This window comes from Narcine bancroftii, chromosome 9 (assembly GCF_036971445.1).
Source record: "Narcine bancroftii isolate sNarBan1 chromosome 9, sNarBan1.hap1, whole genome shotgun sequence".
Lineage (NCBI taxonomy): Eukaryota > Metazoa > Chordata > Chondrichthyes > Torpediniformes > Narcinidae > Narcine > Narcine bancroftii.
This window is the reverse complement of record NC_091477.1, coordinates 101,747,548-101,773,108: the sequence shown is the minus strand read 5'-3', so window position 1 is coordinate 101,773,108 and position 25,561 is coordinate 101,747,548. Positions and strand designations below refer to the sequence as shown.

The 25,561-nt window shown below is 39.9% G+C and overlaps 2 protein-coding genes across 3 annotated transcripts in view; both read left to right on the top strand.

Annotated features, from left to right (window-relative positions):
- Positions 1-9,881, top strand: part of LOC138742535 (endothelin-converting enzyme-like 1) — a 79,783-nt gene extending 69,902 nt beyond the window's left edge. Inside the window, exons 16-17 of the mRNA XM_069897074.1 lie at positions 2,727-2,803; positions 9,711-9,881. Coding sequence (XP_069753175.1) covers positions 2,727-2,803; positions 9,711-9,810 — 177 coding nt within the window. The 3' untranslated portion in view covers positions 9,811-9,881. The remainder of the gene's footprint in view (positions 1-2,726; positions 2,804-9,710) is intronic.
- Positions 9,882-19,717: 9,836 nt separating this feature from the next.
- LOC138742534 (COP9 signalosome complex subunit 7b-like) overlaps positions 19,718-25,561 on the top strand; it is a 40,120-nt gene continuing 34,276 nt past the window's right edge. The window contains exon 1 of one of the 2 annotated variants that reach the window (XM_069897073.1): positions 19,718-19,826. The gene's annotated coding sequence lies outside the window, so the exon portion shown is untranslated. The other variant, XM_069897072.1, reaches the window with a different exon arrangement.

Sequence of the window (25,561 nt, the reverse complement as noted above, 5' to 3'; positions counted from 1 at the left end):
TACACACCCTGAGTTCCCTTGCAATCTTGTATTTGTTCCAGCAATTCTCCAGTCAATCATCCCCTGCCAATTCTTCCTCCCAACATTCCATTCAGCCTAGCGTCCCTATTCAGCCTACTGACCATCTGATCTCCCAAGGACTTTAGTGGAGGCATCTCTCTCCACCATGTATGTGTTAGGCACCATTGCAGATAACAAGAGTGGGCCCAAAACTGACAAACCAACCCAGGTGATCTGAATGAATGTACATTTTGCCAGCTTTTAACAGAGTTTTATTCCTAGTTTGAGGCTTCCAGATAGACACATGAATATGCAGGAAACAGATGGATATAGCATGTATCACGTATAAGCAGCAGAGGCTTGGTTTAATTTGCCATTATATGTCATGGGTCATTTCTTTCTGGATCAAATTCTTGTAATGTAAAACAAAATCCTGTCACCTATTGGAAGTTTAGCAATCATCATAAATCTATGTTCTCAGATTACTAGTACTCAGGCATTGGAAGCACTGTTTGACCTGCTGAGTTGCTCCAGCATTGTGCTATTATTTTTACTTCTTATTTACTACATCCAAACTGTTCGTGAATTTTAAATACTTTAATTCCCTTTTAATTGTCTTAAGAGAAACAACCTACTTTCTCCAGTGTTGCAATATGAACAATGTTCTTCATTCCTGATATCACACAAAGTTCCTCTGTATTGTCTCTAAAGATTTGACTTTCTTTCTAAATCAGCATGCCCAGAAGTGAACACAAAGCTCCCATAATGATGTTACGGAGTCCACAGGGCCCTCAAAACCAGCAGCAATAGATACGCACCGCGACACAGGGTTACTTAAACAAAAGTAGTTTTTAATTATAATTGAACAAGAAAACTGAATTGAACTTTAATTTATTACTTAACCTTCCTAACTACTTAATCTCCCCCTAATACTAAGCGCAGATGTGTGTAAAGTATATTTAAGATTAGAAAAGTTCTTTGGATCACAGTCCAATCTCACTGGTTGCAGGCAATTCTTGTGCTGTGCATAGAAGTTAGCATTAACAAAGTTCACCAGTCTTTGGTGCTTAACAGGCAAATGGTTACCACTCAGGAGGGTTCTTGCTGGTTTTCAGAGAGAGATTCCTTTTCCAGGGCATTGGCAACTGATTCCTTTTCAATCAGTCTTGCTGATGAAACTTGCCCCCTTCAGGGTTCTCCAGATGATCCTCTTTCTTTCAGGTTGCCTTTCACTCTGCCAGTCTTCTCCTTTGACCAGGCATCCTTCCAAAGTTTGCCAGCTTGTCCTTTTGAAACTGTCTCCTCTCTCTCTGTTTCACACCCTCCCTCTCTGAGAGCAAAACTCTTCTCCTCTGCCTGCAAAGATCACATGCTCTCCCAACCAAGCTGCCGTCGATACTTTGTTGCCTCCTCCAAAAAGCATTCTGCAAAAGTCCTGCAAATATTCTGTTTTAAAATGTGTGTGTGCAAGCTGCTCTAACAATTCCTCCCAAACCACCTCTAAATACTCTGTCACAATGATAAAACTATTTTTCATAAAAATCAAGGAACTGGTATGACTTTTTTGATAACCTTCCTGACATGCTGTGCTACCTTCAAAGAATTTTGACATACACCTTCATCAGTTTGTTCTTACACTTAATGGAAATAGTAAGATTGCATTGATTTTGCTTGTCTTTGTTATTATCACAAAAAATGTATCCTCATATTTCTTAATGATGTGTCATCACCACTGACACTGCCCATTTCACCAGCCTAACAATTTCCTTCTCAAGTCTTTCACTATCCTCCACATTGTTTACTACTTATGAGTTTCATGCATCTCTAGTTATGACTTGTAAACCAACTCCAAGAAGGGGAATTACATCTAGAACATGAACTATCTACCTTTTTTGAGAGTATTCTTACCATTGGCAAAATCAGGTATTTTTTTTGTGACAGAATCAGCTTTTCATCTCCAAAACAAATTGAAACTTAACTGTCCTGCCCATTCACTGCCACTTTGTTTTTTACTATTTTGGGTGGCACAGATGAATCTAGTTAACGCTCTTTCCTAATTATAAGTAATGCAAGACTGTTCTGATAATAGGATATGAAAGCACACATCACTGCAACCCAGCATAAAATAAAATGCATTTATTGTCATATACAATGATTAAATGAATTGAAATTCTTGCTTGTGGGAGCTTATCAGGCACTTCATAAATAAACAATTACAATGGTGTTCAATAAATTAAAAAGAGATAATAAATGAAAAGGTTAGGTAATAAATATTCACAGTTATCATATTGCAAGACAAAAGTGGAGTTACAACAGACCTTTTTGTGGAGTCAGAGTAGTTTATGATTTGTGTGGTAAGGGGAGGTTCAAAATCCTGATACCCATTGAAAGAAAATTGTTCTTGAACCTGGAGGTGCTGCACTTCAGGCTTCTATACCTTCTGCCCAAATTTAGCAGTGAGAAGAGGTAGTGACGAGGGTTTTAGCTGCAGCTTGTGGACATCTGAAACATGGTTACCTTCAAAAGTTATTGTATCCATCATTCATTTTATCCATTGTAAACATATTGGCAAAAAGTGTGTACACAACAATTGATCATTATTTCCTACAAACATAAAACAATTTATTTGAGTTCATTTTGTTCCTTGATTTGATATTATGGTATTTAATTCGGGCTACACAATTAAATCTTGATTGTGTTTTAAATTGTTTAAATTGCCTCACTAGAACTGGTGTATGAAGAGACGAACACAATCCATCTACTTACAGCTGCTTACGGACAAACATGCCCCGGAACACTGCAGGTATCAATCATTAAAATATTTGATGACTTTAACTAATACATGAAATAAAATCATCTTATTTTCATCTTACTCCATATTCTAACTCCTTGAATCAATAAGGAGCTTTAGCTGCTCATGATATTGAGATCAAGTGAGTACAAACTCATATGGTTTAAATTAATATTTATATTTATACTGGTGCTTTTATTTCTTGTATATTTCTCTGGAAACATTTTCCAAATATATTTCCTCAAACTAAAAAGCTGATACCAACAAAGATAAATAAATTGATGTTATTATATTTTAGAAATATTGCCTATGTTTAGCTTATATTTGCAACTCAATGATAATTATTGGGTTTTTTTTCTCCTTGATATGAAATTCTTTGTTTTGGTCTTATTTATTGCCCATTCCTGACTGCCCTGAGAAGTTTGTGCAATCTGTTTTCCTTTGTAGCAATTGATTTGAAGCAAGAGACTTCTCATTCATTTCACATGGGCATCAAGAGTGAATAGGATAAATGCTGAGCTTGTTTTGCTGTTGCAGAATGGGGATAATCAGGCTGCAGCTCCTGCGCATCTCTCACAACTTTTATTCAGATTAGTGTGTAAATATCAATATGTTATTGTTCCCTACCAGCACAACTTAAATCACAATGTCATTTCCTCATCAAATTTCTAGCTTTGCAATAAATACAGAAAATCAAGTCAGAGAGGGATCTATGGAAAGAGAGTCAATGTCTCAGGTTGGAAAACCTTCATCAGAACTGTGAAAAAGAGAAAACAACATGACTCCTGAATGCAATTGCAAGAAGTGCAAGTGAAAGGACAGTTTGAGTCCCTAGAGGGTAGGAAGGGAAGAGAAGAAAGAACAGGTGTTTGGATGGTAAAGGGTGGTGAAAGAGGGAGTTGCCAGTGAAGATGCAAGAGTGAAACAAGGGATGCTGGAGGAGGAGGAATGAACAGGGTTGTAGATTCTTATTGAAAGTGACAGAAATTTGTTCAGTTCACTTGGTCCTCTTCCATTCTATATTTGCATTGGATACCCTACGGTCCCCTCTGAATTGGAGAAACCAAATGCAGATTAGTTACTGCTTTGTGCAGCACCATCTTTCCCTCTGCAAGGATTAGCCTAAACTTCTAGCCGTTACTCTAATTCTCCACCCCACCCTGACCTTTCTGCTGTGACTTCTGTACTCTTCTAATGAGGCCTAATGTTGAAGAATAGCACTTCATCTTCCATTGGAGAATTTACTGCATCCAGACTCAATATCAAATCCAACTATTTCAGGCAACTTACTTTCTCTGTTCATATCAGAACTGGCCATTTCTGTTGTAAGGTTATCCATTTGAAATAGTAACTTGTTTTTTTCTATCTCTTCACATGCACTGCATGATCTGCTGGGCATTTGCTACAGCTCTGATCTGTAATTTATAGCTTTGTTTTTTTCTCTCTTTCTAATTACTCATTAACGGTTAATCAGATGGTATCATCAATAGCCTATCAACACAATAATGTCAGAAATGTGCCCTTTTATAGTTTCATACCTCCCTCATCCTGTCCGCATCTGAAATTTAATTTGTTTTCTCTCTTTGTTAGTTCTAATAAAAAATCTTTGACCTGAAACTGTTTCTCTTTCCAACAATGTTGCTGTGTTGCAGAATTTGTTTTTTTTTGTGTGTATTTCAGATTTCCAGCAACCTCCTCTCTTACACCAGATCTTAAGCAAAGCTTTTATTGTTGCATTTGCCACATCATCTACTTTATGCATTTTCTTTGATTTTTTTTCTAAAGGAACTGAAAAACGTATTTAAACAATTACATTAATTTGTTAAACATAGCAAACTCCTTTGTGTATCCCGATTGTGCTTTTTTAAATTAAATGAACAGTAAAATTTAAGTTCATTCGTAATAAAACTAATGATCTGGAAAGAGCACATATCAGTGATATTCACTCAAAGCATGGCAGGGTTTTAGAGATATAATCTGCATTCATCCTGTTGCTCTTGCCCCACAGAATGAATTGAGTTTTTTTCCAAAGGATCATGTTTTTAATCCATCAAGGCTGTTGTCTGTTATTTTATTTGCACCTATATTTTGCAAACCATATTTTTGTTTTCATCTTTTTTTGTCTGTTTAGTCTTTCTTTAATGCATTTACTGCACTGACTTTAATCAATAATGATCAGTTGACTTATTCATGAGTTCTTTATTCTTTGTCATCTGAAATCAATGGACTTCCTTTTCTCTGGCATTCTCAAAATCCTTCTAGCCTTTCTCTAAAAGCTGAGAGCAAAGTTACCTCATTATAGGAAGGATGTACATGCTTTGGAAAAGCTGCAGAGATTTACCAGAAGGTTTAGAGAGCTAGGGCTTTTCCTTTGGGAAAACAAAGGATGAAAAATAACTCAATGGAGTTATCAGCGGGGCAGGGGTGGTGGTGGAGGCTGGTACAGAAGAGACATTCAAAAGATTTTTCGATAGTCACATGGATGTAAGAAAATAGGTTATCAGTGAGGTAGGAAAAAGTTAGATTGTTGTAGAGTTGGCTTACATTAGTTGGCACATCATGAACTGAAGGGCCTGCACTGTGATGTTCTATATTCTAAAGTAAAAGTTATATATTGTGTCAGAGTCCCTAGCCCAAGAGATTAATTCTGGTTTGAAAGTGTATGATTCAGTCCTAATTTTCACTGGGTCAAGTGGATCCTAGAAATGGTCAGAGCAGTGAAAAAAAATTAAGACAGCAGGTCTGAATGGGTAAAATAATGTCAAAACTACATCACAGAAGAAATAAATAAGGGACAACTGGCACTGATCAGTCAGTTTGATCGTTTTGAAGCATTGCCCTTTAAAAAAGTATATTAAATCAGGCCAAAGGTAGATGTTACCTGCAAAATACTGTTGTTGTGTATTTGTTTGTCTAACTGATCTGTTTATCAATATTTGAGTAATGTAGTTGAGAATATTCTAATACAATCATCAATGAAACATATGTAAATGCTTTAACATGAGATAAAATTATATTTTAAATAAATAACAATTAATAACCCCATTCATTTAGCAGCATGAATTTGATAAATTATTTGATAAAAATTGATTATGACAAGACTGCACACTACATCCATATTTCTTTCCAAATGTCCATCTCTTCCTCTAACTCCCTTGTTGTCCATAGTTATCCACAGCTGATTTCTGTTATTCAATAAGTGTAAACATTGAGATAAATGGGCTAGTTCATCAATTTAAATATCCTATAATTTTGAAATTGGGCTTAAAATTGCCAAATTATTTCAACATTGTAATTAACCTTTTTTATCCAATTTTTAAAATTCCAATTTTCCCTGTAAACCGCAGGGAAACCTGAAATTGGTACCTTAAACTAGAAAGCATGAAGTAGGTTATTTAAATATAATCAGTTTATCCTTAGCAAAAATTTAACATTTCCCAAGTTTAATTTTCATTGTAGATCCCCTTCTATTTTTCATGGGCTAAAAATTCATCAGAAAATGGAACCATTATTCTTTGGTTCAAAGAAGACATGTTGTGTAGTACATCTGTGGACATGGGGGTGACTTTGCAGTCCCAGCCTGGAAGTGCAGAATGGGGACATTTGAAGTCCATTTTTGGCAGCACCTGGCTTCAAAACTGGTGTAGGCTTCAAAACAGGGCTCGCCAATGGGATCTGTCAGTAGCCACAGCTTCTAATTCTCTTGGCTGGATGTCACAATAGCATTGGGTTTCCTTCACAGCATCTTAATAGTGCTTGCATAAACGACCTTGAGGTTTTCTTCCAATCTTCCATTCACTATAGAGCAGCTGATGAAGCATATGGTGGTCGTCCATTCTGATGACATGTCCCATCTGGGCTCTGATGATCAGGGATTCAATGCTGGTGGACTTCGCATAACCCAAGACCTCCAGGTTTGAGACACGGTCTTGCAAAAGAATGCCAAGGATGGAACGAAGGGCACGCATGTGAAATTTCTCCAGTTGCTTGATGTGATGTTGGTACAGAGACCAGGTCTCATATCCATATAAGAGAGATGGGATGGCCACTGTCCTGTAGACTTTCAGCTTTGTGGAGATGTGGACGTTGCGTTGAATGAGCATTCTGGTACGCAGCCTCCCCAGAGCCTGGATGGCCTTGCTGATCCTGGAGTTACTTTCTTTGTCCAAAGACCCATCACTCGAGATGATGCTCCCCAAGTATTTGAAGCTGTTTACTTTTGTCAGCTGCATGTTGTCAACAGTGATTTTTGGTTCAATGGTGTTGGTGTTTGGCATGGACTGATGGAGTACTTCAGTCTTGTTCAGGTTGATGGTCAGGCCAAAGAGCATAGCAGCGTCTGAGAATTTGTTCAGCATTAACTGTAGATCACTATCTTTGTGCACCAAGAGCGTACAGACATCAGCAAAAAAGTGTTTCTTGAATGACTCTGTAGAGGCACTTCATCCATGCATTCAAGTGGCAAAGGTCAAAGAGAGAGCCATCCAGTCGGTACCTGATATACACTCCCCCTTCTCGACTTTGGACAGCATGTGGCATCAAGTAAGTGAAGAACAGATTGAGCAAGTCTGGGACTAGTACACAGCCCTGCTTCACCCCATTAGAGATGGCAAATGCAGCTGATGTATTACCACTGCAGAGGACCTGTCCTGTCATTCTGTCATGGAGCAGCTGAATCATCTTTACAAATTTCCTTGGGCATCCGTAGCATCTCAGGATGATCCAGAGAGCCTCCCTGTTTACAGTATCAAATGCCTTTATCTGGTCAATGAAGGCAGAGTAAAGAGGCTTGTTCTGCTCGATGCACTTATCCTGAACTTGTCTCATGGCAAATATCATGTCCACTGTGCTCCGTTCTAGCCAAAAGACACACTGCGCCTCCGGAAGATTTCTTTCCGAGACACAGACAAGTCTGTTCAGGAGGATGCAGGTGAAAATCTTGCCAGCGACAGACAGTAGTGAGATATCCCTGTAGTTTCTGCACTTTGATTTGCTTTCCTTATTTTTGTAGAGATCCACGATCAGGTGTCTCTCTGTGATCCAGATGTCTTCCCGAATGTCTTGGAATGCCTGTAATGAGTTTGGGCTTAGAGCTTTGTAGATCTTGGCAGGAATACTATCCTGCCCTGTTGCTTTATTTGAATTCATCTGCAAGATCAGGGTCAACCCGTCAGATGACATCAAGAGGGAGCATTCTGATTTAGAAGGACCATAAATTGACTTAATAGCGCCGAAAAAACTCTCAGGTGGCATGCATGTCGCATTGCGTTCCACCTGCTCAGCCTTTCTCTGCCACCTCTTGTCCCTCATTTCTTCCAGTTCCACCTTTCCTTTGGACGGCAGATGTTTAAACTTGTCTTTCTTTGAGACAGATGACAGGTCATTTTGCTAGTCTGCATATAAGCCTTGTTCTTCATCTCAATGGCTGCTGAAATGGTTTCATGGTTTTGAGCAAACAAATCTTGATGCATTCCAAGTATAGTTGTTGCAGTCTACATGAAAACATGTTTGAACTGCTTCCACTTTTCAGAACAGGTTCCCACAAGCAATAAATTGCTGGAAGAGTTTTTCATTAAAGTACATCTTGAAAACATTGGACTTGATCTGGATCTTGCAGTATGCCAACAATGAATGACACTCTGACATCTTTGATTGTTTACGATGCAAAGGGGCTACATGCAGGTTGAGGACCGACTGAACCAGCCTGTGATCTGTCCAATACTCAGCACCTTTCATGGCCCGGGTGATGGTAATGTCTTGAAGGTCAGTCTTACTATGACATAGTCAAGTAGGTGTCAATGTTTGGACCTAGGATGCATCCAAGTCATTTGTACTTGTTTGCAAGACTGAACATCGTATTAGTGTCTGAATAGTCTCGTCCAGGTCCTCATAGAAATTTTCTTTGTTTTCGTCTGAACTCTCGAGAGTTGGTGCATAGACACTGTTAATGGTAATATGCCGGGAAACCCAACACCCAACTCCAACCAACCAATTTTCCCCTGCAACCGCTGCAACCGTGTCTGCCTGTCCCGCATCGGACTTGTCAGCCACAAACGAGCCTGCAGCTGACGTGGACTTTTTACCCCCTCCATAAATCTTCGTCCGCGAAGCCAAGCCAAAGAATAAGAGGAAAGCGGAACTTCATGATACGTTTATTGATTCCATTGGGTAGGGTACTGATGTTCTCCAGCAGAGCAGTTTTGATTGCAAAACCTACTCTGTGGTCCTGTTGTCAGTCTGTGGTTTTCCTTTCCAAAAGAATTCATATCCACTTGCTGCTTCCAGTAGTGAGCCCTTGTCTGCAAGCCTGGACTCACTTAGTATAGCAAAGTCAATGCGATAACTGTGAAGTTCAGCCTCTATGAGTGCTGTTCATCTTTCAGGCTCTGTCCAGCAAGATGCGGACATTCCAGGCTCCAAAAATGAGTTTTCTTTGATTTATTTTTGTGGGAAAGCAATATTACAAAGTGAATGGTGAACTATTTGAAGATTAATGTAAAAACTAGATTAACTCAAATTTTCACTTTCTACCAAGCATTTGTAGGGGGTTGAGATGTGGTGGGATATGCAGCTGATACCTCTATGGTTGCATTGGCTAGCAGTTAGTGCAATTCAGGTTTGTGTTATTGAGCAACTCAGGCAGATACCATGCCCAAATACCTTTCCATCCAAAAAATATATATCAGAGATCACTGAATAATAATAGGATCTAGGAAGCTGTGCTTTTTGCCTCATTTCCTGTCCAGTCATTGAGGTTGAATGCAGTGCTTCTCCTTTTACCCGAATGAGATCAGGATGAAAACCCCTCTCATTTCTAGTTTCAACGAGGCATGCTTTTTGCTGCTTTGAAAGCAGAGCTGCCAAAGAAAGTTGAGTTGTATATTGCATAAATGGTTATCTTTCTTTTTTATTTTAACAGGGTAATTGGAAGTGTTTCCCAATTTGATGAATTTGGACGAGTATTCCATTGTCCTAAAAGAGCTCCAATGAATCCCATTGAAAAGTGTTCAGTGTGGTGATTTCAAATTCGTGCATTTTGAAATAAATTGCATTTTTAGTGTTTAATAAAATGTGGCTGTTACTTTTTATTCTTTTGATTGCACTTTTGATTTCTTCAGTAAAATCAGATGAATTATTCTAAATGTATTTAAAACAAAATATCTACTATTAATTATTTGCGATGAAAATCTTTGCATATGTAATTCTTTTGCTCAAGTAATCTATTGTGTTTCACCATGCCTTGTTATAATTCATAAATTTTCAAAAGATCAATTTCTTTTCATAATTGCACTATCATTCATGTTGCCAAAACAAAATTATATTTCAGTGTGTATCAACCATTAAAGATCAAGCAGAATGTTCAGACTGGTTGAATATTTGTGCACTTTACTAAAGTTTAAAAATACATATCACATAAATAAAAATGACTCAAATATCAACAGATTCTTTTAATTTTAATTCCAGAGCAGAAAGTAGATAATATTATCTATTGATTTGTATTTCATGTACCAGTTTCTCACAGATGTGATCAGAGCCTTCAGATGCTGATCGTGGAACATGAGCAGGTTTGATGAGCATTTTCAATTAAGTGATTAGTGCATCGACAGACATGCCTAAAATTTACATTAATTGCTAAAACAAAGAGATTATCTGAGCATCAACAATACAATTTGTATATATTTGGCTTCCTCCTTCAGAGGAACTTTATCAAAGAGAACGTGGCAGATTGCTTTTGTATCTTTGGTGTTATCAGTAGCGTGTAAATGTGTTGTGAGTATTTGGAAAGATGAATCTAAGATTAATATAATATATTGGCACAATGAATTAAAAGTTGAATTAAAAGTATGTATTGTCATGGAAAAATTACTTATAATTTACATAATTCTTCTTTTGTTAGTAAGTGGTCTCCGTATTTGAAATATATGCATTTAGATATAATTTGAAATTTTATTAATATTCATTAATTTTTTCTCTTTATATGTGTATATATATATATATATATATATATATAAAATCTTTTTTTTTTCTCCCCTTAAGGGTGTTGGCTGTAGGGGTGGGAGGGGTATTATTGTAAAATCTTTTCTTGATTATTTCTATAATGTATGTTGTTTTTTTTCTCACTATCTTTTAAATAAAGTTTGAAAAAAAAAGAGAATGTGGCAGAAGACCACATAAGATATGAGGTTTGATAGCCAAAGCTTTCAATAATTATATTGTAGGAAAAAAGAAAGTCGTAGAGTTATAGCAGTAATTCAAGAACTTTGGGTGCCACTGATGAAGTGATCAGGAAGACAGCATTGGAAGCGTATGGTAATGATAAGGAGGGAGGAAATATATAATGGTGTGGCATAAAAGGATCAAAAAACAAAGATAAGATTTTCATGTGAAGTGTTATTTAACAAGGAATAAATATTAGTCACAAAAATTTAAAAAGATATTTAAGGGGAAACTTTGGCTAAATTTGGAAATTTGGTAATTATGAAAATGTCACAGAAGTAATAAATGAATGTTGCATGTTAGAGTTATATGGAATCCAGAAGCTGAAAATTTAAAAGGGGGTATTTTCAATAAAAACAATTAGATGTAATGACTGGTATTCTATGGTTTTAAATTAAAAGGAAAATATTTTTTCCTTTGGAAATTGGGCGAATTGGGGAGCTGATAAAATATTGAGACTACCCGCAATTTGGAGGAACAACGCCTTGCGAACCTTCTCAGCAGTCTCCAACTAGAGGTCATCAATATTGACTTCTCTAATTTGTAAACCTCTCCCACAGGCTCTTTCTTTCCTATTTCCCTTTCTTCACCTCTCAGAGAGTTATCCATCTGAATGCTTTATCCTCCCCTATCACTTCTCAGCTTCTTCTTCCACCTCCCAACTATATCTATCTCTTACCTGTTAAACTGTAAACGTAGAAACATAGAACATTACAGCACAGTACAGATCCTTCACCCTATGATGTTGTGCTGACCTATATAAGTCTATTCATCTAACTAAACCTTCCCTACCTCACAACAATAACCCTCTATTTTTCTTTCATTCATGTGTCTGTCTAAGAGTCTTTTAAATATCACTATTGTAATATCTTCCATTACCATCCTTGGCAATGCATTCCAGGCACCTACTACTCTCGGTGTAAAATAACTTTCCCTGATGTCTCCCCTAAACTTTCTTCCCCTCACTTTAAACAGATGTCCTCTGGTATTTGCTACTGTCACTCTGGGGAAAATGATGCTGACTGTCCACCCTATCTATGCCTCTCATAATCTTGTAGACCTCTATTAAGTCACCTCTCATCCCTCATCCTTCTTCGCTCCAAAGAGAAAAGCCCTAGCTTTGCTAACCTTGCCTCTTAAGGAATGTTCTTCAATCTAGGCAATATCCTGGTAAATCTCCTCTGCACTCTCTCCCTATTTTACACATCCTACCTGTAATGAGGCAAAAAAAATGGCAGTGCTGCCACTGGTGCTGACATGGGGACAGTGGGGAGCAGAAACACAGTGCTCCTCCAAAAGGTTTTACTGCCAATCCAACTACTGATGTCTCCGTACAGGCTTTAAAAGGTCTGTTAAAGTGACCAACAATAGTTTATTTTAAACTCCCATGACTGCAGGGTCTGGCACCAAAATGGAGGCACCTATGTTTGACAGTGGCCTCGAGGGGTTGCAGACTCCAAAGAGGCAGAGGACTAGCACAAGGCAGCAGAAAATGGGAGACTAACCCCCCTCCCACCATTTGAGAAGGAGAAGCAGAGGAGACAACATTATGGGGCAGTGACCATGGGGGCTTTGCGGCTGAAGAAACATATAGGTAACTGGCTACTTGAGGCAAGGAACCCACGCAGGCTGCAGGTTACTGGCAACTGCTGTCAGAGGACTCACATCAGGCTGCGGACTGCGGGAAACTGGCTAAAGGGGCACCAGGTATTGGAACCGGGATGCACTTCTGGACTGAGTCGGAGGCTTAGATCTGGAGCTCGGGTTGCTTGTGATTCGGACTGCTGTCTGGCTGTGGAGGCTGCGGGAGCGCTGGAGCTGGAGCTGGATCCATAGACACTCAGTGACTCTGAGGGACTCTAATTTGTTTTTCTTTCTCTGACTGTAAGGGGTGCTGGAAATTTTTTTGCTGATGGCAAATCTTTGCCTGCCTTACGACAGACTAAAGTCAATTTTGTGTCATATTACATCTGTTTCATTACATGACAATAAAAGAATCTTAGATTCTTCTTCCCCCCTCCCAACTGAACACAACATTCCAAGTGTGGTCTAACCTGAAATATATAGAATTGCAACATTACCTCATGATTCTTGAATTCAGTCCCCCCAATTCAGGAAGGCCAGTATACCATAGGCCTATTTTAACTATCCTACCAACCTGCACAGCAACATAAAGGCAACATAAAGGCATCTATGGATTTGGACTGCTACGTCCCTCTGTTCATCCACATTATTTAGAATCCTGCAATTCTGCCTTCAAGTTTGACCTTCCAAAATGCATCATTTCACACTGATCCGGTTTGAACTCCATCTGCCACTTTTCTGTTCAACTCTGCCTATCCTCTTGTAACCAAATATAATCTCCTATACTATCTACAATGCCTCCAATCTTCATATCATCTGCAAACATACTGACCCATCCCTCTACTTCTTCATCCAGGTCTTTTTTTTAATAACTTTATTTATTCGTTCATCAAAGTTATTACATACAATTAAAAAATACATATTATGAACGATAAAAAGAAAATATATAAATAAAAAAAGAGAAAAGAACCCCCCCCCTCAGCCAGCTCTCTTTAGGAGAGCCAAAGAAAGAAAAAAAAAACAAAATATATTTACTAAAATCTAATCAAGATAAATCTAAATGTATAAAGACCACTTATTAAGAAAAAAAGAATAATTATCATGTAAAGCATATGTAATTTTTTCCATTACCAAACAAGTTTTCATCTCATTATGCCATCTATTAATATCAATCATATTTTTCCATTTACTTGCTATACATTTTTTCGCTACAGATAAAGCTAAATATACAAAAGCAATCTGAAATCTATTTAATCCCAAATCTTTCAAAGGCTTCAACTTGCCCAACAAAAATATTGTTGGATCTAAAAGTATTTTAATCTTATACAAATGTTCCAAAAACAATTGAATTGCTTTCCAAAAAGATTGTATATGTACACATAACCAAACAGCATGAAAAAAAGTTCCAACCGAATTACCACACCTAAAACAAGAATCTGATTCACTAAAACCATATTTTTTTTTTAACTTTTCAGGTGTTAAATACAATTGATGTAAAAAATTATAATTAACCAATGCATAACGAACATTTATCAATCTAGTAACACGATCATGACAGATATCTAATCAGTCATCCTCAGAAAAAGTAGTTAATATCCCTTTCCCATTTAATCTTAGATATATTCCATCCCTTTTTTTCCATACTTCCCTGTAATGTTTGATACATCAATGAAATGTATCCCTTCTTTGGTGCAGTCACAAGAAAAGATTCAAATTCAGTCAAATCATGTAAAATCATGTTTCTACCAAATATTTGTTTTACTAGAGATTGAAGTTGATAATAAACAAATAAAGAATTCTCATTAATACCAAAATCTTCCCTCATTTGATTAAAAGATAAAAATTGACCTTCTTTAAAACAATCCCCCAAGTTTTTTATACCTTTCGATTTCCTAGAACAGATTCCTGTGGAATTCCACTGGCCACTGACCTCTAGGCAGAATGTTGCATCTATTTTCTGCAGGGAAGCCAATTCTGAATCCAGACAGAGAAGATTCCATGGATCCTATGCCTCATGATTTGCTGAATGAGTCTACCATTGGGGAGCTTGTCAAATGCCTTATTACAATCCATATACATTACATCTACCACTCTACCTTCATCAATTTTTTTTCTTTCTTCCTCAAAAAACTCAAATAGGCTCGTGAGGTATGACCTACCCCCATAAAGCAATGCTGACTATCCCTGAGAAGGCCAAATTTCTCTAAATGCTCAGAAATCCTGTCCCTAAGAACCCTCTGCCATAGTTTGCCCACCACTGACATAAGACTCAATGGTCTATAATTCCCAGGATTTTCCTTATCACCATTTTTCAACAAGGGGACCACATTTTCCAATCTTCAATCCCCCAGACCCACCCACACAAATCTCCTCTCCACTCCCACCCCTACCTTTTTATTGAGGCATCTGCCTGATGTTTGACAGACCTGAAATGTTGATTGCCTTTTCCTGTGGATGCTGCGTAATTGCAGAGTTTCTCCAGCACTTTTGTGCACTGCACTGGAGCCCAACATCTGCAGGTTTTCTTGTTTACTTCTGACTGAAAAAATGCAACAGGTTTGGATGACACATTCATGAAATTAAAGAAGCCAAGGGCTTTATAGTCAAGTGATCAAATATACTGGAGCAAAAAATACTCAGAGGAGCTCACTGATGAACAGATTCAGAACTAAACAGGATAGAGACAATATATCTGGTATGCTGGTACTAGATTATGAAATACCAATGACTAATTAAAAATCATAAATAGTAAATTAAAAATACTAATTAAGCAAGACAAATATACCCATGCAGGTAATGTGTATTGATTTTCATTTTATGAGAGATGGTAAAACTACAATGGTTAAAATTCAAGTCATCTGTAGTTCAGTGCCTCAATCTGAGGTACCTCAACTCAGAACTGATCTCCTGGAGCTTCAGCCATTTCAATGCCTTCAGGAATGGAAAAAAAAAATCAGAAATAGTTCCAGAAAGTACTCACACCCTTTGGGATAAATAGAATGATTTGGTCATCAAATAGGAACAGAAATATGTGACCATGAGTGAGTCAGGATTAAGGATTATATTGGTGGGATTGAAGGAGCCTCATCCTCTCTGGCTATAGGGATGAGGAAACTGTTAGACTCTGGTACAAAGGGTCATTCAAGTTGTGGAAGTGAAATGGAATGCAGTGAAGGGATAGTATAGTTAGGGAGTCAGATATTGCTCTTCACAACTGTGAATTTGTAACCAAAAGGTTGTGTTGCCAGCTTGCTGAAGAGAAAGGAAAAGACAACAGTAATGTCCAATGGACAGAATGGAGAGAGGGTATCTTCAAATAGACTCAAAGGCATTTAATGTGAGTGCATGTAGTACTTGCAACAGAAGAGATGAATCACTGAAATGAATGTGTCTGTAACATAGGATATTAGGATATTACAGCATAGAAAATTCCCATCAGCCCATAATGTTGTGCCAACCTATATAAGCCTACTGACAACAATGAAACCCTTCCTTACCACACACCCATAAGCCTCTATTTTTCTTACAAAATATTGTTTCTTCATATAAAAGTTTTTGTTTCTTACTCCAAATTATGAAAATTAAGTGTTAGTGAGGTGTAATATTTATTTTTGCTATACTTTTTCCCTCACAAATATTAATGGAATGTAATTATATAAAATTCCCAACTGACAGCAAAATTGTACATACACAAATAACAAAGAATGCAAATTTGATTCACAATTAAGAGATTTCATTAAGTATTCATGGAAAATCTAACTGGCAAAATTTGGCTTCATAACCTCACAACTTTGCTAGTCCTGAGGTCTAGAAATTAGAAGTTTTCAGTTAAAGTCTTATCACCACAGAATACCAATTGCAATTATTGCCCCTAAGCAATCATAACACACATAAAATATTTTTAAAATTCCATCATAAGGCTTTTAGGATGTCTTGGTACAAACAGCAAAAGAGAATTATGAACAGGTCATTCTTAACAAGTTTGTGTGGGAAAGGGAATAGTGATTTTTTTTGCATTAATTTTACAAAATTACTGTAATTCCACTGAACATATATCTCTGCATGAGTAAAAATTATGATCTGATCGATATTATGTTTATCAGGAATATATAGATGGAGATACAACATTTCAGAAGAGTAGATGAAAAGGAGGGATAATAGTAGGACACCGTATAAATCATAAATACATTGCTGGCTTGTAAGCAAAATATTGAAAATTATTATGGGTGACTTTAATCTTCCAGTATATGCAGGACAGTTTCTCAGAATATATTGTGGAGTCAAGCAGGAAACAAGCCATTTGAAATGTGCTAATTTTCAATGAGTCAGTAATGAAGTGATAGCCTCCTTAAAAAATAGCAAATGAATTCCTAATCTATTCCAAAGTGGTTTATGACAGATTATGTTATATTTTATATTGTATATAGATATGTTTTAAAGGAGATAAATTGTGGCAGGTTTTTTAGTGTAGATCACATACACATACTTCAAAACTGGTCTCATTTAAAATGCCAGAGGTCTCCTCAAGCCAGACAGTCCAGGCTCTGGGTACCTTTCAAGAATGCCAATAATGACTTCACAAGAAGGTGTTAATTGGGCATGCTTGGAGTAATGGATTATTGTTTTGGAAAGCAAGATGAACAAACTCAGAAGATTAGGTCCAGAGCCCCAGTCTGAGTGCAGCTGGCTGTTCTAAGAGGGTTTTCTCTGAGTGAGTGAGAGAGAGAGAGAGAGAGAGAGAGAGAGAGAAAATTCAGTTCTACAGTTTTCAGTTCAGCACCACTAGCTGGGACTGGAACATGACAAACTGGTAAGCTTGTGGAAAAACCCATTTTGAAGACGGGTTGTGAGTTCTTAGTTCAGCCTGGTCAAATACCAGAGGAGATGACTGGGTGCATAATATTTCACTTGAAATAAGGGAAACAAAAAGGAATTCTGTGGTGACCTGAAAGAAAGAGGTTAACTGGAAAACCCCGATGGGGAAGTTTTTCTTCAAGATACTGAAGTGGCTGTTCAGAAGGAATCAGTTGTGGGTGTCCAATGAGAAACAAGTCTCTCTCTGAAAATGGACAAGAACCTTCCTGGGTGGTAACCATTTACCTTTCAAACACCAAAGCCAGGTGAAATTCATAAATGTTAAATTCTGTGCACAGTCTAACCAGTGAATTTGGAGGAGTGAGAAGTGAGATTGGACTGTGAATTCAAGAACTTTTCTGAACTTACACACATTACATATATGTGCGCTTAGAATTAGAAGGGGGTTAAGTTAATAGTAATAAGTTAAAGTTTGATCGTGTTTTCATGTTTAAAGATCATTAAAAGCAACTTTTGTTTAAGTAACTATTTGTCTTGGTGAATTTCTGTTGCTGCTGGGTTTTGGAGTTCTCTGGGCCATAACAGTTTGAAAAACTGAAATTACATTGAAACAAGGAATATTGGTTGCTTTATAAACACTGCCTATTGTAAACATTTATGTTCCGTGGAACATGAATCGAGAATTCATGCTTCGTAAGCACTGCCAACCCATGCTTCAAGTTCAAGCAACCCAGATGCTGGAAATTCTGAACGAATGCAGAACAAAAAAAAAGTTCAGCGAGTCGAGCAACATCCATGACAGGTCATCGACCTGCGACCTCTGCGAGTTACGTCCACCCGCACTTCGGGCGAATTAAAAAAATCTTCATTAAAACGACTGTCCAAGTACATATTTTGTATTGGAAGTACTGTAGACCGCGGTTCCCTGCTCCCGCCGCTCGCCCAGGGTCCCCACTCCAGAGGATTCTCAACTTACGATGCCCGAGTTACGAACTATGGCCATTTCACGTCATAGCGGGATTGCGACTATTGTAAGTTTGTCCGAGGGGGCGTGGCAAGATGGCGTAAGGATCAGACGTGCCTTCCAGTCCTCTCCTGACTCTATCTTATTGTTTTGTCTAGAAATGCCCGTTAAAATTCTTTAAAAGTTTAGATAATTTTAGTGCTGTTAATTTAACTTATGATGGTACAATTGGTGGAAAAGAGCAAAACAAAAACCGACAACAGATCATCAAAAAACTACATTTTCCAAAAATTCAAGTTTTGGAGCCTACCTACAGGAAAGACACCGGGACTCAGCGTGAAATGGATCCCAGGAGAGAGGTACAGTGTTCGGATGTAGAGCTCTATGTTATATCAGTAGAGCCCCCTAAAGAGGGCGCCAAACAGCCTTTAGAACAAAGAGTTACTCAAAGGCATTTGTCAACTGTAGAGGTGGCATCTCTTGAGATAGAAAAACCTATACAACTTGATGTCCTGGGAGAACTTAATACATTATGGACTGGGGAAAACCCTGGCCAGCGTCCTCCAGTCACTGCTGGAGAGGCTGTGGCTGGGGTTTCCACACGCAGTCATACTACAAGGAAGGCAACCAGAATGAAGGAAGGAACAGAAGATCCTTTGGTTTTGCAGAAGAAGCAGGAATCTGTTGAGCCAAAATCTCTTCCAATTGAAAAGATTTTTGTGAATCTTGAATCTAAATGATCTTATACAATGCAGGGATTATCCAAGATTATGACTGAACTTGGTACTAGGTTTAATACCCTGGTGAAAATACATTCTCAACAGATGGCTGAGTTTGGAGCTTTTAAGCTTGAAGTGAGAGATAAATTTAATTTGTGTGAAGAAGATATAGACGAAATACGGGATCAAGTTTCAGATGTGACCAAAATGGTCGAAGACTTACAAACTCAAAATAAAAATTTGGTGAAAAAGATTGATTATTTGTAAGTTTGTCCGAACCCATTGAAAAGTTTTATCTTTTTTTTAAAAAAACCCACAATCTGATATCATTCAGGTGCTGATGGACCCTCAGCATTTTGTTCCAGCACCTGCAGTCTCCAAAGATTTGGTGTCAAGGACATGTGTTAAGCGTTGTTTGCCTCAAGTATCCAAGAACACTCCAGACCTGACGCCCCTGTTTTCTCTGAGTAGCGGGTGGAAATAAAACCATTCAGCGACTCACCGACAGAAATTTAAATTCAAATTTCATCATCACGGCAAACAACCAACCGCCGCTCTCCCCAGCAGACCCCCCGCGCCGTGGGACGTCCAGAGCGACAGCCGGCTGAGCGAATCAGAATCCGCGTCGGCTCAATGGGGCCGATCCAAGCCGACGCTCCTCCATCCAATTGGTTTGGAGGGGGAGGGGCGCCTGTCCGACTCGCCTCCCCGGATGAGGGATAACGGTTTGCCGCAGGTAAGTTCTCTCAAAGCGTGTGGGGCCGCGGAGAACTGATTGGCGACCGGGCGTTTGAAGGCAGGGAATGGAGGCTGTGCTCCGCGAGGAGCTTTGGGACCCCGAATCACCGGCAGGCCAAGCGGCTGTGAGGATGGAGGCCTGGGCCTGGGGTCGGGGGGGGGGGAGCGCTCTTTTTGTTTGTGGGCGTGGGCGCCCGTCCTTGCTTGCACATTAAATCACTGCCCCCCACCCCCGCCCCCCCAACCCCGGCTCGCCTGGGGTTGATTGGATGAGCAAAAGTCTCTGAGAGCCCTTGACGTTCCAGAGCCTTGATGGGACCCAGCTCGTGTCCCCGCCGTATTCTACCCATTGGCTTTAAATGTCTCTTTTCCAGTATCCTAATCTATTCCAAAGTGGTTTATGACAGATTATGTTATATTTTATAATGTATATAGATATGTTTTAAAGGGGATAAATTGTGGCAGGTTTTTTAGAGTAGATCACATACACATACTTCAAAACAGGTCTCATTTAAAATGCCAGAGGTCTTCTCAAGCCAGACAGTCCAGGCTCTGGGTACCTTTCAAGAATGCCAATAATGACTTCACAAGAAGGTGTTAATTGGGCATGCTTGGAGTAATGGATTATTGTTTTGGAAAGCAAGATGAACAAACTCAGAAGATTAGGTCCAGAGCCCCAGTCTGAGTGCAGTTGGCTGTTCTAAGAGGGTTTTCTCTGAGTGAGTGAGAGAGAGAGGGAGAATTCAGTTCTACAGTTTTCAGTTCATCACCACTAGCTGGGACTGGAACAGTATCTGTGCTCGGAAACGAGTGCGTGAACCCATAAAGCCCTCGGAGGTTGAGGGAGGCAGTCTGTTGGGTTTAAATGGACCTTTCTTGACGCGATGGGCAGCACTTTTTGAAGCTGGCAGGCAATAAATGATCCCAATTTAAAATAAATTTTATGCTGACAAAATTGGATTCCCTCCCCCCAAAGGCCTGCATAGGCAATGCAGTAAACGGAGGTTCCTGAAAGGATAAGGTAATCTTGCATGAAAAGCCATAACAGCTTGGGTTGCCAATCGATCAGAGCAGAATCTGAGGCTGCAGGAGCACTGGAGGCGAATCCACGGACACTTGGTGTCTGAGGCACTATCTTTTGCTTCTTTCCCTTTGGGGTGCTGGGCAAATGTGAGTGGCGCCTCTTTGTGTGTCTTTACAGCAGGCAAAAGTTGACATATTTCATGTAACATTACATTCATTATGTTAGTTATATCATGTATCAATTACATATTATGCCATCTCACTGGCTCCATGCAAAGACACATACATCAGGATGCTCTTTATCAATTGCAGTTTGGTCGTTTCTGTTAAAGCAATATCGTTGAATAAATGGAAATTTATTTTGAGTGGAAATCTGTGCTGGAGTATATTATATTTGTAAGTTTTTTCTTTGGCTTGGCTTCGCGGACGAAGATTTATGGAGGGGGTAAAAAGTCCACGTCAGCTGCAGGCTCGTTTGTGGCTGACCAGTCCGATGCGGGACAGGCAGACACGATTGCAGCGGTTGCAAGGGAAAATTGGTTGGTTGGGGTTGGGTGTTGGGTTTTTCCTCCTTTGCCTTTTGTCAGTGAGGTGGGCTCTGTGGTCTTCTTCAAAGGAGGCTGCTGCCCGCCAAACTGTGAGGCGCCAAGATGCACGGTTTGAGGCGTTATCAGCCCACTGGCGGTGGTCAATGTGGCAGGCACCAAGAGATTTCTTTAGGCAGTCCTTGTACCTTTTCTTTGGTGCACCTCTGTCACGGTGGCCAGTGGAGAGCTCGCCATATAATACGATCTTGGGAAGGCGATGGTCCTCCATTCTGGAGACGTGACCCATCCAGCGCAGCTGGATCTTCAGCAGCGTGGACTCGATGCTGTCGACCTCTGCCATCTCGAGTACCTCGACGTTAGGGGTGTGAGCGCTCCAATGGATGTTGAGGATGGAGCGGAGACAACGCTGGTGGAAGCGTTCTAGGAGCCGTAGGTGGTGCCGGTAGAGGACCCATGATTCGGAGCCGAACAGGAGTGTGGGTATGACAACGGCTCTGTATACGCTTATCTTTGTGAGGTTTTTCAGTTGGTTGTTTTTCCAGACTCTTTTGTGTAGTCTTCCAAAGGCGCTATTTGCCTTGGCGAGTCTGTTGTCTATCTCATTGTCGATCCTTGCATCTGATGAAATGGTGCAGCCGAGATAGGTAAACTGGTTGTCCGTTTTGAGTTTTGTGTGCCCGATGGAGATGTGGGGGGGCTGGTAGTCATGGTGGGGAGCTGGCTGATGGAGGACCTCAGTTTTCTTCAGGCTGACTTCCAGGCCAAACATTTTGGCAGTTTCCGCAAAGCAGGACGTCAAGCGCTGAAGAGCTGGCTCTGAATGGGCAACTAAAGCGGCATCATCTGCAAAGAGTAGTTCACGGACAAGTTTCTCTTGTGTCTTGGTGTGAGCTTGCAGGCGCCTCAGATTGAAGAGACTGCCATCTGTGCGGTACCGGATGTAAACAGCGTCTTCATTGTTGGGGTCTTTCATGGCTTGGTTCAGCATCATGCTGAAGAAGATTGAAAAGAGGGTTGGTGCGAGAACACAGCCTTGCTTCACGCCATTGTTAATGGAGAAGGGTTCAGAGAGCTCATTGCTGTATCTGACCCGACCTTGTTGGTTTTCGTGCAGTTGGATAATCATGTTGAGGAACTTTGGGGGACATCCGATGCGCTCTAGTATTTGCCAAAGCCCTTTCCTGCTCACGGTGTCGAAGGCTTTGGTGAGGTCAACAAAGGTGATGTAGAGTCCTTTGTTTTGTTCTCTGCACTTTTCTTGGAGCTGTCTGAGGGCAAAGACCATGTCAGTGGTTCCTCTGTTTGCGCGAAAGCCGCACTGTGATTCTGGGAGAATATTCTCAGCGACACTAGGTATTATTCTATTTAGTAGAATCCTAGCGAAGATTTTGCCTGCAATGGAGAGCAACGTGATTCCCCTGTAGTTTGAGCAGTCTGATTTCTCGCCTTTGTTTTTGTACAGGGTGATGATGGTGGCATCACGAAGATCCTGAGGCAGTTTACCTTGGTCCCAACAAAGCTTGAAAAACTCATGCAGTTTGGCATGCAGAGTTTTGCCGCCAGCCTTCCAGACTTCTGGGGGGATTCCATCCATACCTGCTGCTTTGCCACTTTTCAGTTGTTCGATTGCCTTATATGTCTCATCCAGGGTGGGAACCTCATCCAGCTCTAGCCTTAGGGGCTGTTGAGGGAGCTGGAGCAGGGCGGAATCTTGGACTGAGTGGTTGGTACTGAAAAGAGATTGGAAGTGTTCTGACCATCGGTTGAGGATGGAGATCTTGTCGCTGAGGAGGACTTTGCCGTCTGAGCTGCGCAGCGGGCTTTGGACTTGGGGTGAGGGGCCGTACACAGCCTTTAGAGCCTCGTAGAAACCCCTGAAGGCGATATTTGTAAGTAGGCTGCTTAGAAATAGCAAATGATACTAAATGTTGAAGGTTGGCTTGTAATGAATTGCACCCAAATCCTGGAGGTCCCCCCCCCAAAAAAAGCTTGCAGAATAGAAAAGAGTTGTTGGAGGAGCTCAGCTGATCGGACAGTATCCAAGGGTAGAAATGGCTCGTCGATATTTCTGGTTTGAACCCTTGATCAGGACCTTTTAGAACCCCCCCCCCCCCGAGGCAAGTTTAAAACTTGTTTTTTTTCAAACTTGGTACATTGAACTGCTCCATTTTAGTAAAGAGTAATAATAACAATTGTCTCTTAAACCAATTTATGACAATGATGTAATGGTAGTAAATAATTGAAAGCACCTGCACAACTTAATTAGCGAAGAGTAGAGTGCTGAGTTTTGTTGTTAGATATTAATTCAACCATGTGTAGTTTGTGATTGTACTAATGTGTGGGGAAACTTCAGACAATATTTACAAACATGTTACAAGAAATCAGAGGGTGCAAGATTGATGAAGAATATTGGAGCTTTTTGAATAAAAGTAACCATTATAGGACTTTAACAAGTAAATTAATCATATTGTCAGCTTTTAAGGCACCAAAGCAGGAAATGTCAGGAATGTTTATTTGTAACATTTTAAAGTACATTCCTAATGAGAATGTTAACAAATGTGAAAATAGATACTGAGTCACAGAAGAGCTATCAAGAAAAATGACTAAATGATTGACAATTTGCATTTAAAAACCAATCTTAAAGGAAATAAGGAGAGAATCACAGCCCTTGGTATTGAAGAAAACTGCTTAAATGAAGAATTTGAAGACATGTTTTGGATGGGAATGAGCTAATTTTTTCAATTACTGGTACTTTGAGGAAAAAGGCAGCATGATGGTAGAATTATTTTCTAAATCAAAAGGTTTAGAAATTTGTTTGCATTTTCAAACAAGAGATTATAAATCCTCTGGTGCACCTGGATGAGATTACCATAAACTGTGTTGGAAGTATTTTGCCACTGGCAGCTGAAAGGAATGCCAGGAGATGGAAAGGTATCTTTATGGTAATTTGGATGCAAGGGACTCTGATTTTATTTTGGTGTCTTGAAGGTGATTAGTCTGTACTCTTTCTTTCTTTGGCTTGGCTTCGTGGACGAAGATTTATGAGGGGTAATGTCCATGTCAGCTGCAGGCTCGTTTGTGGCTGACAAGTCCGATGCGGGACAGGCAGACACGGTTACAGCGGTTGCAAGGGAAAATTGGTTGGTTGGGGTTGGGTGTTGGGTTTTTCCTCCTTTGCCTTTTGACAGTGAGGTGGGCTCTGCGGTCATCTTCAAAGGTGGTTGCTGCCCGCCGAACTGTGAGGCGCCAAGATGCACGGTTTGAGGCGATAGTGATCCGGGTATGAGCCCAGGAGAGCGGGGAGCAGAGACACCTACTGTCCAATTGTGATGCCGATGGCACCATACAAGCTTTAAACAGCCTGTTATAGGAGCCGACAATATCTTTTTTTTTAACCTCCTGTAATCATGGAGGCCTGTGTCCAAGATGGCAGAACCTGTGCTTGGCAGCAAAGGACAAGGGGTTGCAGACTCTGGGGGAGCAGCAGATTGATACAGGGCACCAGAACCGGGAGTACACACCCTGCTGAGAAGGAGAAGGCCTTGTAGGGAAGGTGACCACATCAATGAACCAGCGAGCTGCGCAGCGGCTCAAGGATCCATGCAGGCTGCAGGCTGTTGGCGACTTGTGGTTGAAGAACTCACATCAGACTGTGGGCTGCTAGAGACTGGCTCTCGGAAACCAGCTATCAGAATAGGGTTTTGAGAGAGTGCTGAGGGCAAGAAGGGCTGCTGAAGGGCCTCTAATGCTGAAAGTTTTCTGATTGTATTGGAGGCTTGGATCTGGAGCTTGGGTTGCCAATAGAGCAAAGCAGAATCAGGCTGCAGGAGCACCTGAGGCGAATCCACGGACACTTGGTGTCTGAGGGACTATCTTTTGCTTCTTTCCCTTTGGGGTGCTGGGCAAATGTTAGTGGTGCCTCTTTGTGTGTCTTTACAGCAGGCAAAAGTTGACATATTTCATGTAACATTACATTTATTATGTTAGTTATATCATGTATCAATTGCATATTATGCTATCTCACTGGCTCCATGCAAAGACACATACATCAGGATGCTCTTTATCAATTACAGTTTGGTATTCAAACCATTATCCATTCAAAACTGATCAGCAAAGTCCAAGACCTGGGCCTCAATAATCACACTGTGTAATTGGATTGTGG